The 13,221-nt window shown below is 45.5% G+C and overlaps 1 protein-coding gene across 1 annotated transcript; it reads left to right on the top strand.

The window, feature by feature from the left end:
* The first annotated feature begins 256 nt into the window (after nucleotides 1-256).
* Nucleotides 257-12,902, top strand: LOC309884403 (ER degradation-enhancing alpha-mannosidase-like protein 2). Its single transcript, XM_082773350.1, has 11 exons — nucleotides 257-411; nucleotides 517-627; nucleotides 701-740; nucleotides 975-1,080; nucleotides 2,172-2,297; nucleotides 3,023-3,234; nucleotides 4,413-4,554; nucleotides 4,777-4,901; nucleotides 5,592-5,736; nucleotides 6,903-7,024; nucleotides 7,805-12,902. The coding sequence occupies exons 1-11, from the start codon at nucleotides 299-301 to the stop codon at nucleotides 8,288-8,290; spliced, it is 1,728 nt and encodes a 575-aa protein (XP_082629476.1). The 5' UTR covers nucleotides 257-298; the 3' UTR covers nucleotides 8,291-12,902.
* The last annotated feature ends 319 nt before the right edge of the window (nucleotides 12,903-13,221 follow it).

Genomic DNA, 13,221 nt, shown 5'->3' with positions numbered 1-13,221 from the left:
CAGAGAAGGAGACCCCACAACCTCTCTGGGCAGCCTGTCCCAGCGCTCTGCCACCCTCCCAGTACAGAAGTGCCCCTTCATATTGAGCCGTCCTGCCTCTTGACCGGCTCCATCCCCCCGACATCCTCCCCTCGTGTATAGAGCTTGTATCCACAAACTCTCCCCTCAGCCCACGCAGCCTCCGGCCCCGGGGCGGCGCAGGGCGGCGGTGCGGAGCCGCGGCCGGGCGGAGCCCGCTGAGGCGCTGCCGGCGCAGGCGCTGCCCGCCCTGCACAGCCCGGCCCGGCGCGGCGCGGCCATGTCGCTGCTGCGGGGCCTCGGCGCCCTGCTCTGCCTCTGCGCCCTGCGGCTCCCGGGGCCGCCGGCGGGCACCGCTGCGGCCGCACGGGGGCTGGACCTGGCTGCGTACCGGTGAGTGTGGGGTGAGGGCAGGGGTAGGGGTAGGGGTAGCGGGGTGTGAGCAGGCTGAGCCGTGCCGTGTCGATCCGAGCCGATCCGTGCTGTGCCGTGCTGCAGGGAGCGGGTGCGTGCCATGTTCTACCATGCCTACGAGCACTACCTGGAGAGCGCCTTCCCCTACGACGAGCTGCGGCCGCTGACCTGCGACGGGCAGGACACCTGGGGCAGGTAGGGGCAGCCGGGCTGGGCTGGGCTGGGGCCACCACAGGGCCTCGCCTCACTCAGCCCTCTCCCTGCACAGCTTCTCCCTCACGCTGATCGATGCCCTGGACACGCTGCTGGTGAGTAGGAGCTGGCCCCGGCGGGCAGGAGCTCGCTGCCCCGACACCTCCTTGCTCCGGTGCGAGGGCCTGCAGCCCTTCGGGATGGGGTGAAGCTGCTCGTCTGGTGTCACCTGAAGACAACTCTTGCACAAAACCCTGAAACGAATCTAATGTTGGCCCCTAGTGTTAAATTCCACCGTTGGTTTCAGTGCTTTGGGCGCTGAGCCTTGTTCTCTTGTGGCCCCGCTGCAGATTCTGGGAAACGTTTCGGAGTTCCAGAGAGTCGTCACCGTGCTGCAGGAAGGGGTGGATTTTGACATCGATGTCAATGCGTCCGTCTTCGAAACCAACATTCGAGGTGAGGCACGGTTGTGCGTTGTGGTTGTGCATTGTGGTTGTGCTGCTTTACCTGTCTGTGCAACTCTCGGGATTGTAGGCAGGGGTAACGCAAGGCAGCGGTCAGAGGGATATTGTAGTGCAGTGTAATACGGCATGGAAATGCACAGAAAAACCCTAAACAAGTGTCACTTCCTTTTTGTCTTTGTCCTGCACCTTTCTGCTTCCTGCCCCAATATAAACGGATGCAGATGTGGCGTTTTCAGTATTCTGGTGCCAAGTTTTTAGCCTTTGAACAGATGTATTTTTCTGCTGAGATGGTACAAAACTAATACTCTGTTTTCTTTACATGCTGTTTTGAATCAGAGATTATTAATTTATTGCTTAGGCTCTGTAAAATGAAAATTGTCTTTTTTTTTTTTTTTTTTTTCTCAAAAATCACAAAGACCTTTACCTGCAGCGGGGAGGAATCTTGTACCCTAATCTTGTACCCTATTGAGCACCTCACTGCCTTGGCACCGTGCAACGCCAAAACACAAGCATTGAACACAACTGTCAGTTACGCTTTTTTGTTTCTCCTTTCAACCACTGCTGAAACCGTTTTGGCAGCACTGTAATTTCTCTCTTCCTGCTTGTTATGCAATGGCAAGCAAGGCTGTGAAAAGAATTAAAACTCCTTGCCTCTGTCAGTCACACTAAAATTCTTGACTCTGACCTAGGCATTTTCCCGTAAGGAATTAGGAAGGAATGCTGTATTACATTACAGAAGCATGGCATTAAGCTGTCTGGAAGAAATGAAACACAGTTTCTCTCTTAGAGGTTCATGGTCAGTATACTTTTTAGCTTGTTTTGATTGTCTGCAGGTGTAGGAGGGCAAATAGGGTCTGAAGTGCATACTGTAATGGCAGTAATATATCTGGTACCTACTGCAAACAGACAGGAAGAAACAAATGACTCTTCTTCTGAGGCATATTGAATTATGCCATTAAAGATAAGCCATCTCACTTTTCTTCTCCATGAACGTTGTCCTTGCATCACAATAAAATAAATCTGGTTTTGGATTTTGTTCCCCTCCCAAAATGTTCTTTAATGGGCTTCTTGCTTGCCTTCCAGTGGTGGGTGGTCTCCTTTCTGCTCATCTGCTGTCAAAGAAGGCTGGCATTGAAGTGGAAGTGGGATGGCCATGCTCTGGACCTCTCCTGCGGATGGCAGAGGAAGCAGCTCGCAAACTCCTGCCAGGTGAGAACTTGTCTGTTTTGTGCTGCTGTGTTGTAGCTCCTGAGGTAACTGGTGTGTCTGAGGAAGATGGCACTGCCTGATGTGTATGCGCACACAACAGCCCCATGTTCCCTGAGCTCAAAGAAAGTTCAGCACGTGGGAAAGCATCATGGAAGCACGTAACACCACTTGTCTGTGTGCATGCCAAGTGTTGTTTGTGCTTAACACATCAATTTGCTAATTGCTCATTGCGGGGAAATATATTTTATATACATGATAAATAAAGGCTTTGAAACAACCGCTTGTAAAGACAAGACTGCCCCTCTGTGGGCTGCTGCTAGGATGTTTGCTCTGATAGCATGACACCATTTCCATGTCTGTTGTGAGCCCTGGGCTACCCCTGAGTAATCATGAGCTCAGTGTTTTTATGCTGTTGACCAGCCTGTGCAGTTGTCTGTTTAATTTGACTACTCTGCTTGTGCTGGAAACAAAGTAAGGCTGCAGTCCCCTGAACTGAACAGGGGGGAAGAGATGGAAGATATCAGTGACTTCCCAGGATTGCCTGTGTAGTTTGAGATACCCCCTCCTCTGGCCCCTGCAGGATCACGCTGGACTTCTCATTTGCAGTTGCAGCAATTGCTCCATTTGTTGCCACTGTAGGTGCGGGGAATGCGAGGCACAAGGACCTGACAGCTTGTCAGATCTAACAGTGAATGCTCTCGTGTGAACCAAAAACTTTGTTTCAGCTTTTCAGACTCCCACTGGGATGCCATACGGAACAGTGAACTTGCTGCATGGAGTAAACCCTGGGGAGACCCCAGTTACCTGCACTGCTGGGATCGGTACGTTTATAGTGGAATTTGCCACTTTAAGCCACCTTACTGGTGACCCGGTGTTTGAGGATGTTGCCAGGAAGGCTCTGAAGGCACTGTGGAAAAATCGCTCTGACATTGGACTGGTGAGTGAGGAAACAGACTCTGAACTTACAGGCCACTTTTTGTAAAGTCTTGAGGGATGCAGTTCCAAGTGTAAAAAGTACAAAGAGAGGAGATAGCACCGTGTTTGTTTATCTAGTTCTGATAGCTGGGCTGAACGTTGTGTGTTTGACGTTGTTCCTGAGCACCTGCAGCACGCACATCTCCGCTTTAGTGATACAAACCAACATCGTGCCATTGTTCTGTTCCGTAACAGATGTGGCTGGGAGACAAATGCCTTGTACTGGGCAGTGCAGTTTTTGTAGCAGCAGCTGTATGTGATTAAATAAAAGGTCTGTCTAATGCCTGCTTGACAGTGGCCTACGGAAGACAATAGGAGCATAGCAAGTGTACCAGGTTATTTCAAGCCTCTACAGCTTTGGTGTTTGGGGGGTATCCAGAGCTGGAAGTGTCAACTCTGTGTTGACTGTCTTTCGATGAGTCTTCCTTCAGCTGATGCACCTAGCTGCTTTTAGAACTTATGTGAGCTAGGGTGTTGCATATGTGAGGTGAACAGATGTATTCATGAGCTATATAAAGAAGTGTTTCCTTCTGATTGCTTTGGGATCTGTTTATTTTTTTGCCCCTTTTTTTTTTAAAATGGAAAGAAAATATTTTTTGTTGTTTTGTGAGTTGTTGTTTTTTTTTTTTTCCATCTTTGCAAGGCAAGTAGCAATTGTGTATTGAATTCTCGATCAGCTGGGCACCTTTCCAGGCTGAAGAGTCCCAGGTGTGAAGGATCTATTTAAATATTAACATGGCAGCTGTCTCATGCCTCTGACAACCTTGGCATCCTTTTCTGTATCCGTACCTCTTCATCCTTCTCTATGCTTTTGTAACTTGGGAATGGGTACCAGATGCATCGTGTTGAAGTAGTGGATTTTTACAGTAGCATAATGGCATTTTGTTTTGGCCAGTGCAATGTTTACACTGGAAGCATAAAATCCCAGAGTGACTGTTTTCTATGGTTTACACTTCTGTGGTACTGATAAAGATGTCTTGTACTAAAGAAAATGCTCATTGATATGGTTATGCTGAGTCTGTTCACCTGAAAAAGGTCAGGGGGTTCTTGTGTGGTGGTGGTAAGGGATTTTTTTTATTATCATTTAGATGATGAGCTTTATTTTAACTCCGTCTTTCCTTCTTTCCGTGCTTTCTCCAGGTTGGTAACCACATTGATGTGGTAACTGCCAAATGGGTGGCCCAGGATGCTGGCATTGGGGCAGGAGTGGACTCCTACTTTGAATACCTTGTTAAAGGAGCCATTCTCCTGCAGGACAAGGAGCTGATGTCCATGTTCCTAGGTGAGCAGAGTTTTTCCTGTGTGAGGGGTCCCAGTAATGCCTCCTTGACTGCACCTGTAAAAGTTTCTTATTCTCCCACTGTGTGGGACATTCAGAGAAGGAAGAAAGTGTGAGACATTCATTTGACATGGCTCAAGTGAAACAGGGACTTCTCTCATCCTTAAAAGATATGTTTTTTGGATTACCTACCCACCTATGCTTTTTTTTTCCCCCCTCTAATAGAGTATAACAAAGCTATCAAAAATTACACAAAGTTTGATGACTGGTACCTCTGGGTTCAGATGTACAAAGGAACAGTGTCCATGCCTGTTTTTCAGTCGCTGGAGGCTTACTGGCCAGGCCTACAGGTAAGAGCTGTCATACCAGGAGGCATAGAGTGATTTTGTTCATCTGTCTTAGGTCAATCTTTAAACTAGCACAGAATTTGTAATTTTTATTTTAAAAGTTTGTTCTGATCTCTGATAAAATCTGCAGTATTCTTGAGTCTAAAAGAGTAAATGTTGACTCCATCTATAGTCTATTCAAAAAAAAAAGTCATCATAACATGGCATTTTTTTTTGTAGCTAGCTCTACTGATAGTGATCTCATAATCCAGATGGGAACCTAAAGGAAAAATAAAATGTAGCTCTCTTACCACCACCACAGCATACATACTTTCTCTTTGTGAATGCTTTCCATCAAATACGCTTAGAGGTTTGCTTTCCCGTTGGTGCTTGTGTTTGGTCTGGGGCTTGGTTATCCCCACTAAAGCAGAGTGGATGTCATGACTGACTAAGAAACATAAACTGAATAAACCCAGCTTTCCATACACTAAAAATCAAGACAACTTCATGTTATTTCAGGTGTACAGAATGATCCAACAGAAAAGCGGCATGTAACTCCTCTTTGGTACTACCTATCATCATGCCTAAATACTAATCATACCATTCAGACTTGCCAAACAACCCGTTTCACCACGCCTTGCTTTGACTATGGCAGTGTTATTGAACCAATTCTTATGTTGTTTCTTCTTCCCCCTGATGTTGCCCTTCTTCCAGAGCCTAATAGGGGATGTAGATAATGCCATGCGGACCTTCCTCAACTATTACACTGTTTGGAAGCAGTTTGGTGGGCTGCCTGAGTTCTACAACATTCCCCAGGGCTATACAGTGGACAAGAGAGAAGGATATCCACTCAGGCCAGGTAAGGAGAAATGAAATAAAAAGGAACGTAGAGTTCTGCTTTTGCTCTGATGGTGAGGTCAGACGTTAGCAGTAACTGCCCTCCAAAAGCTCCTCCTCAGTTTTGCTTTGGCTTCGTTCCTGCATGTGTTTTACCAATGATTTCCATGGTCAAAGCGAAATGTTTTGGTTTCTGTCATTCACAAAGGCACAGTTACCTGTTAAAGGACGCAAACACTAGTGTTACTATATAAAGGGCTCTTGTTAGTGAATTGTGTTCACAGTGTGGGATTTGGCAAGTTTATGTTAGATTTTCTGGTAATGTGATGTTTTTAAAGTCACGTGAAATGTTACTGTGACTGTTTGTATCCTTTAAATTTAGGAAGTGAAAATGAGAATGAATAGACCACTCAAATTCTTCTGAGTTTCTGAAATAAACTAATTCCAGTTACACTAGTAGAGTTCAATATGTAATTGGATGAATTATGTCTGTGAGACTGCAATGAAATTATCCTTTTCCTGTTGTGCTTTTTTTTTTTTTCCTGACAAAAAAAAATCACACCTGGTTATTAGGTCAGTAAAGCTTTGTAATGAGCATAAATGGATTTCCTTTCTCTCTTTGAGTGTTAAGATGAAATGCACATTGGACACTTCCAGCAAAAATGCTCTTTAGTGTTAACAGCATCCAAAAAAAATCTTAAAGAAAACACAGTGTACGTGTCACCTACATAGAGTATTTCCTTATTGCTTGTTTTCTTGGTGTTTTAGATAACCCTGTTTGAGAAGCTTATAGCACTGTTTAAAGATTATATTTGGGAGCTTGAGTTTTATATTTGTTATCCTTTCTAGAAGTATCTTTGTTTGCTAATTTTAACAACTGAATTCCCTCAGTTGCTCAGAGTTTCTCTGTTGCTCCTCTTCCCCCTCTTGAATGTGGAGGGATTGAGCATTATTCAGTCTTACCTGAGTTGATGAAACATTGTTAGAGTGATTTTCTTTGTAACACATCCTCAGTAAAAGCTTGTTTGTGTTCTTTGAACCAGAGGAAACACAAGGCAAACCAGGATACTTACCTGATTTTATTAAAATAGTATTGTTAAATGAATTCAAGGAGCATCTTTTCTTCACCATATATGTGGTTGATAATATATATGCGTGCAACTATCTTCTGTTTTTTGTGTTTTTCAGAGCTAATTGAGAGTGCAATGTATCTGTACCGTGCCACACGAGATCCCACGCTCTTAGAACTGGGAAGAGATGCAGTGGAGTCGATAGAGAAAATCAGCAAGGTGGACTGTGGGTTTGCAACTGTAAGTGTGGCTGCTAAGTATCAGCTTTTAGGTAGAAAGGCTTCTCATGAGTGATGGTTTGCCATTGAGTTAAATGATCACTTCAGCTGCAGTGTGGCTTCTTTTTTTTTTTTTCAAAGAAATCTTGTTTTCCTCTGAAGCTGATCTGGTAATTACTGGTCATGTTTCTGGGAGTAACTTCTCCTACAGCCTGAAAAGTGGGCCAGAATCTACACTTGACTGTCACACCAGAGCCCTAAAACATGAGAAAGCATCAGAATCTTCTCTACTCTCCTGTACCTTGGTAGATACGAGGTGTCCCAGATTGGCAGGAAGGCTCATGTGCCCTGTAGAAATGCAGAGATTCTCTGCCTGTCAGTTGTGTAATTCTGCTTTCCCATTATACCTTGAAAATCTGATCAAGCGCAAGAGATCAGCAGTAAGGGATTTCTTTAAAATCTGTTAATAGAAGATTTCAAAGATGCTATCAAGCTCTCTTTAAAAAAAAAAAAAAACAAACAACTCCTTATAAATATTGGGAAGGCCTTGTGATTTGGGAAGTAGGTAAATCCTTCTTCTGACTTAGTCTAGTGATTGGGTACTGAAAATTATGCTAATTCAAAACAGGAAAACTTGAAAACTTGATGTACTTGCATACAATCACTTAAAATATGGAGTGAATTGATATTGTACTGTGTTGTTTGACTTGAGTAAATTGCAAGCTGATTTTACTCTTTCCCCAAAGTTCATAATTTCTTGAATTTGATATAACTGTAACCCACTGGTTGTCTTTTCCTGTAGATCAAAGACTTGAGAGATCACAGACTGGATAATCGTATGGAATCCTTCTTTTTGGCTGAAACGGTGAAATATTTGTATCTACTGTTTGACCCAGACAACTTCATTCACAACGATGGCTCAGACTTTGATGTGGTGATCACACCATATGGGGAATGCGTCTTGAATGCTGGAGGGTACATCTTCAACACCGAAGCTCATCCCATCGACCCTGCTGCACTGCATTGCTGTAGGAAGCGGAAAGAGGAGCAGTGGGAGGTGGAAGACTTGATGCGGGAATTTTATTCGCTTAAGAAAAACAAGAAATTTACTTTAAAACAAGCGTCTGAACATGGTGAAGGGGAAAGTACAAAAGATGCCACAGATGCGTCTTCAGGTGGAGAGAAGAGAAACTCTAAGAAGAGCTCACACTCCCTCTTGAGTTGCCCCAGTCAGTCTTTTAACTCTAAGCTTGCAGTACTGGGACAGGTGTTCCTAGACAACACCTGATTCTATTTTTAATTGTCAGTTTAAATTATCGAACTTGATTCAGACTCTGGGAATATATTTTTATGGTTTCATAATGGAAAAAGCCGTACCCCACAATGTGAATTGTATGAAGTGAAACAGCTTCCCATTAAATTCTGCTGCTGTTGGTTCATAAAATGTGATTCAGACATCAGCTGTTAATGATGTAGAGTTGCTAGCCTCAATCCAACTGGTTGCCTGAATAACAAACACGTGTTCAGAAAGAAAGCCTCTCCAGGGCTGAGGTGCTGTGTTTAATTCATGGTGAGTTTGAAATTTTACAGAGTTGTGCAGAGTTCACAGCTTACCCTGCTCCATAAAAATGAGCCGAGGTGGCTCCCTGTTGTTAGGGAAGAAGCACGGGATTAGTAGCTCTAGTTTTAATTCTGAGACTACAAGTCTCCTCTGTGATATGCTCTACTTTTATCATTGGCCTCTTTGTGAATATGTGGTTAGCCTGAGAAGATTCATGATTAGTCAGGAAAACCTTGTGATTCACGAGGTGAAGGCTCAGATTTGTAGATCTGCCATGTCTGCCGAGCACGATGGGTGGCGTGGTGGGAGGAAGGGACGTGTGACACAGGAAATTGCTCTGTACATGGCATCAGCACGGATCAGTGCCACCTGCCTGAAGCAGTAAGCAACCAGGTAATGCCTCTGCAAACAGAGCTGGAGCATGGACTAGCACAGGCTTGATTTTACCCTGCAGCAGAGCTTGCTCTCTTCTTACAGAACCTGATAGGCTTTTTCTGCGAAGTTTCCCTATTTCCTTCCTCTTTGAAACTTCCCTTTGGGGACTCACTCGCATAACTCTGCATCAGCCACCTCAGTCAATGAAGTAAGCCTCAGAGCGTGCCTGCTGAGCTGTGTGTAGCACCTGTGAGGGTAAAATGGAAGGAGACTTGAGTCAAACTGAAATGCAACTCACCCTCAATGCAGGAGACAGCTGAACACAAGTTTAGGAGCTGCTCCCTGCAAGAGGAAGTGAGAGAGCTGCTTTTGCTCATTCCTGTAATGGAAACCAAGCTGCATTTCCATCACTGCTGCAACAGGTGAAAAGCAAGAAAACTCCTGGCATTCAGCTGACTTGGCAAACCGAAACTGTTGTTAGTGTCTGCTTTCAACAGGTGCATGCAATGATGAGAGAGCAAATTTAGTAGTGATGTGAAGAGGTTTTTCTTTTTTAAAGAGAAGAAAAAAAGGGCGGAAAAATGATGGTCTTTCTCCATGCCTGCTGGATCACAAGCGGCCTGGAGCAAGCGCAGAGAAGCTCCAAGCTGGCAGTTTGAAGACAACGTATGGACCACTATTAAAGGGGTATCTGCTGGCCTTACAGAGGCTTTTGCATAGATTAGTACTTAAACAACCAGGAAAGTCCTGTGCCTCCCTGTGTGCAAGCCAATACTGCCTTACTGCTGTCTGCATTACAGCTGTTCCTTGTGTGGCTTTAAAATGCACCCCCGGCAGCCCAGGAATGTTGGGTTTTGCATCTAACACTATTTTTTTCCTCCTCTGTGTTGTCTGTTACAATGCTGTCAGTCTGGCATGGCTCTGTGAGATGTGTTGTAGCCTCTTATCTGAGTGGGCTAGGTACAGGATAAGTAAATCCATCTGGCCAGTGAAATACTGAAATGTACCTGAGTCAGGGCCCGGTCTTTGCTGGTGGGGCAGGATTACTGCTCTGGGGAGCTATTGTTCCTGCCTCCAGCAGCACTGGTGCTATAACGTTAGATAACACCTGAACTCCTACACCGAGGTTGGAAATCCTGTTGCAGTTATGAGTAAACTACAGTAAGAGGCATTCCCATTTGTGGACAGACAGAAGATGTATTGGATGCATTGGTAACTTCTACAGTCCCTTCTAGTTGTGTGCTTCTCTTTTCAGCAGGTAGGACAGCTGCCCTTCTAGAAATACTGCATGCAACTGCTGCAGGCAGGTACTGAGGTACTAAGAGTGGAGCACCCTAAAACATTGTTGGACAAAGATAGAGCTTTTGCTTGTGGCTCCTCACTGTAACCACAAGGTTATATTTTTATTTTCCAGCTGTTCACATCTCTCACTGTTCACTGCCCAGCTTGTAGAACAACAAAATACAGGTGTTCTCCAACAGCTTCGCTCAGTGCTCAGTCCTGGTTCTCAGCATTGCCCCACACTGAGCTAGAGGAAAATGAAGGTCTTGGAGGGTAGGCTGCAGATTACCAGCACAGTAGATGTGTGGTAACAGTGGAATTTCGGTACCCTCACCTAAGAGGCTTCATGGCTGATGCAGGGGCTAATAGCCTTAGGAGGTAAGATCTTTGCTCAGCACAACTGCAGCTGAAAGAATTAATCTGTCCATAGATGTTGTTCTACTGTGAGTAATGAGGTCTTGATTAGTGTTACAGGACAGATGTGTTTGAATAATACAGCCTCAATTTTGGCATGCTCCAGTTTGGAGTGACTACCATCTTAGTAAAACTTTCTTTTAACAAAAAGTTCTCTGATGTGGTTTTGTAGGATCCTTAGTAAACCTCTTAGCAAACCTTTTCTTTAACTGGAAAACTGACTTGGCCTAGCTGCTGGAGGGCAGGCAGCATGCTCGGACCTTGCTGACGTGCAAGTTGTACTATTTCGTAGGCAGGGTGATGAAGGACAGATGTTTGGAAACCCCTCCCTAAGGGATGGCAGGATGAAATGGTTGGTGGCTCGCTGTCCCACTAGAGGTCAGATTCCATTCCCTGTATGTGCAGCTTGAGAGGTTCTGCGCTTAGAGCAGGATTCCGAATTAATATCACAAGGCAGTTAAAAAAAGAAGAAAGATGCAGCTTGTGGCGTCCTGCTGCCTTTCTTTCCAGGAGCCTCATGATGGAGGACATCTGTGAGAAGAGACGGCAGCTCTGTTTTGGCATATTCCAGCTGGAGGGAGAGCTCCAGTCAAGTAATACGGTGCGCACTTGGTCACGTTAGCAGAACGTGGAGGAGTTTTGTCAGGAATCCAGAATGAGATGTGCATGAAACACAGATGGGTAGCGGCAGTTCTGGAGGGCTTCCAAGTGAGGCAGGTCAGAACTCAGAAGGTCCCACCTACAGTGCATGCTCCTGGCAGCTGTTGAAAGCTGGAAGGAAACTGCGGATTTGGTTGAGCCTGTGAAAGACAGCACAGAGACCAAATTTAGCATTTGTTATTGATGTTGCCCTTGTAATTGTCTTATTATTTTTCTCCACTGTAGGCAGCCTGCAAAGCTTAAGGCCAGATTTTTTAAGGTATTTTGAAAGCAATTGTTGGGATCTGGAGGGGCTGAGGATGTGGCAGGATTGATGAAAGGTCAGAGAAGCATCTTGTGAAAGACTATTTTAGCGGAGCTAACCAAGGAGAAGAAGGAAAATGAGTCAGACCTTAGCATGCGTTCCTGGCAAATGGCAAAAACGTATGTTTGTTTAAAAAAAAAATAAAGAAAGAAAGGAAGGGGGAAGGGAAGTAGGGGAAGCAGTAAGAAAGTGGACTGAGAGCTGCCTTTTGTAGCTATGAAGCAGCGAGAGTTAAGTAGTAAGTGAAAAGATTACTGTGCTTGCATTTCTTCAAGTGCAGTGCTCAGCGGTTTTCTGTGAACAGCAATTTATGCAAACAGCAAGTCATCCATTAGCAGATCGTGCGTTTTACCAATAAGTGTGATCAACAGCAGGCCCACGGGTTACTCACGTTGGTGACTAGTGAGGTAAGATGTGATGCTGTAAAACTTTAAAATACCTCACTTGGATCTCACACCACTGGTCAGACAACGCTGTTAAGCAATATGTTAATCCCTGGTGTCCTTACTTTCTATTGTTCTTTGTACACCAAGGGCAAGTTAAACTGCAATCCTTGCTGTCTCACAAAAACCCCGTCTGGGCTGCTCTGCTGGGCAGGAGACAGCAGCAAAAGTCTAGGAGAGGCTGAAGCAAGCAAAGGAAGAGGGCAGCTGATCTTGGGGACCATAATCAGGAGCCGCTGTCTGCATGCGAGTCAAGAACATGCTTTCAATGTCTGCCTTTGCTAAGTGCTGTGACCTCTGGCTTGTTTTTGCTTGCTTTGTTAACCCTCAGGTATTTCATAGAGTGATAGAATGGGACCTCAGTGATCATCTAGTCCCAACCTCTGCCATAGGCGGGGATGCCACCCACTAGATCTGGTTTGCCAGGGCCCCATCCAGCCTGGTCCTGAACACCCCCAGGGATGGGGCACCCACAGCCTCTCTGGGCAGCCTGTGCCAGGGCCTCACCTCCCTCAGAGTGAAGAACTTCTTCCTAACGTCCAATCTAAATCTCCCCTCTTTCAGTTTAAAACCGCTCCCCCTTGTCCTATCGTTATCTACATAAGTAGAGTCCCTCTCCATCCCTTTTTCTTGCACCTGCTTAGCCGTATGTGAGAACCCAACTTTTTCCCTTTTCTTCCAGGGGCAGAGCAGCTTTGCCATGAACCTTACGGTCTGGGCTCTTTGAGGTGCTAGATTGTGTTTGAGTCAAGAAGCTCCTTGGGTGTTGCACTATGGATTTCAGTCCCGTGTCTGAATTGTTCCCCTCAGCTAATAGCAGGGAAGCATGTGGGTAATTTAATGGAAATAAACATGTTATTGCAACGTGGCCAGGCTGTTTCTGATATTACTTTATTCACAGGGACTGTTCACTATGTGCTTATGCCGTAAGGATATTAGACTGTCAGAAGGAAACGTATCAAAACGGGATGTGTGTAAGTTGTGGCCAGCTCTGTAGGATGGCAGCGCAGTGACAGCTTCGCAGGGTGTGGAGCTGCTGTGGTGACAAAGGTGGGATCCCTCACCCTGACCCCTCTGGGTGCTGTGCTGAATGAGGCACAGCACCCAGAGCAGCCAGGATGGGGAATCCCACCTTTGTAGGGCAGTAGGGCTGACAACCAGCCCCCACATCACGACCCAGG

Source organism: Aythya marila (genome assembly GCF_965140915.1).
Source record: "Aythya marila genome assembly, chromosome: 16".
NCBI classification, from domain to species: domain Eukaryota; kingdom Metazoa; phylum Chordata; class Aves; order Anseriformes; family Anatidae; genus Aythya; species Aythya marila.
Note: the sequence above shows the minus strand (reverse complement) of the source record. Positions and strands in the feature narration are given on the sequence as shown.

What these genes read in the sequence shown, in the direction of transcription:
- LOC309884403 (XM_082773350.1), top strand. Translation starts at nt 299, where the DNA reads ATGTCGCTGCTGCGGGGCCTCGGCGCCCTGCTCTGCCTCTGCGCCCTG. An exon ending in GGGCAGGACACCTGGGGCAG is followed by an intron (nt 628 to 700) that starts GTAGGGGCAGCC and finishes CTCCCTGCACAG; the next exon opens with CTTCTCCCTCACGCTGATCG. An exon ending in AGGATATCCACTCAGGCCAG is followed by an intron (nt 5,737 to 6,902) that starts GTAAGGAGAAAT and finishes TGTGTTTTTCAG; the next exon opens with AGCTAATTGAGAGTGCAATG.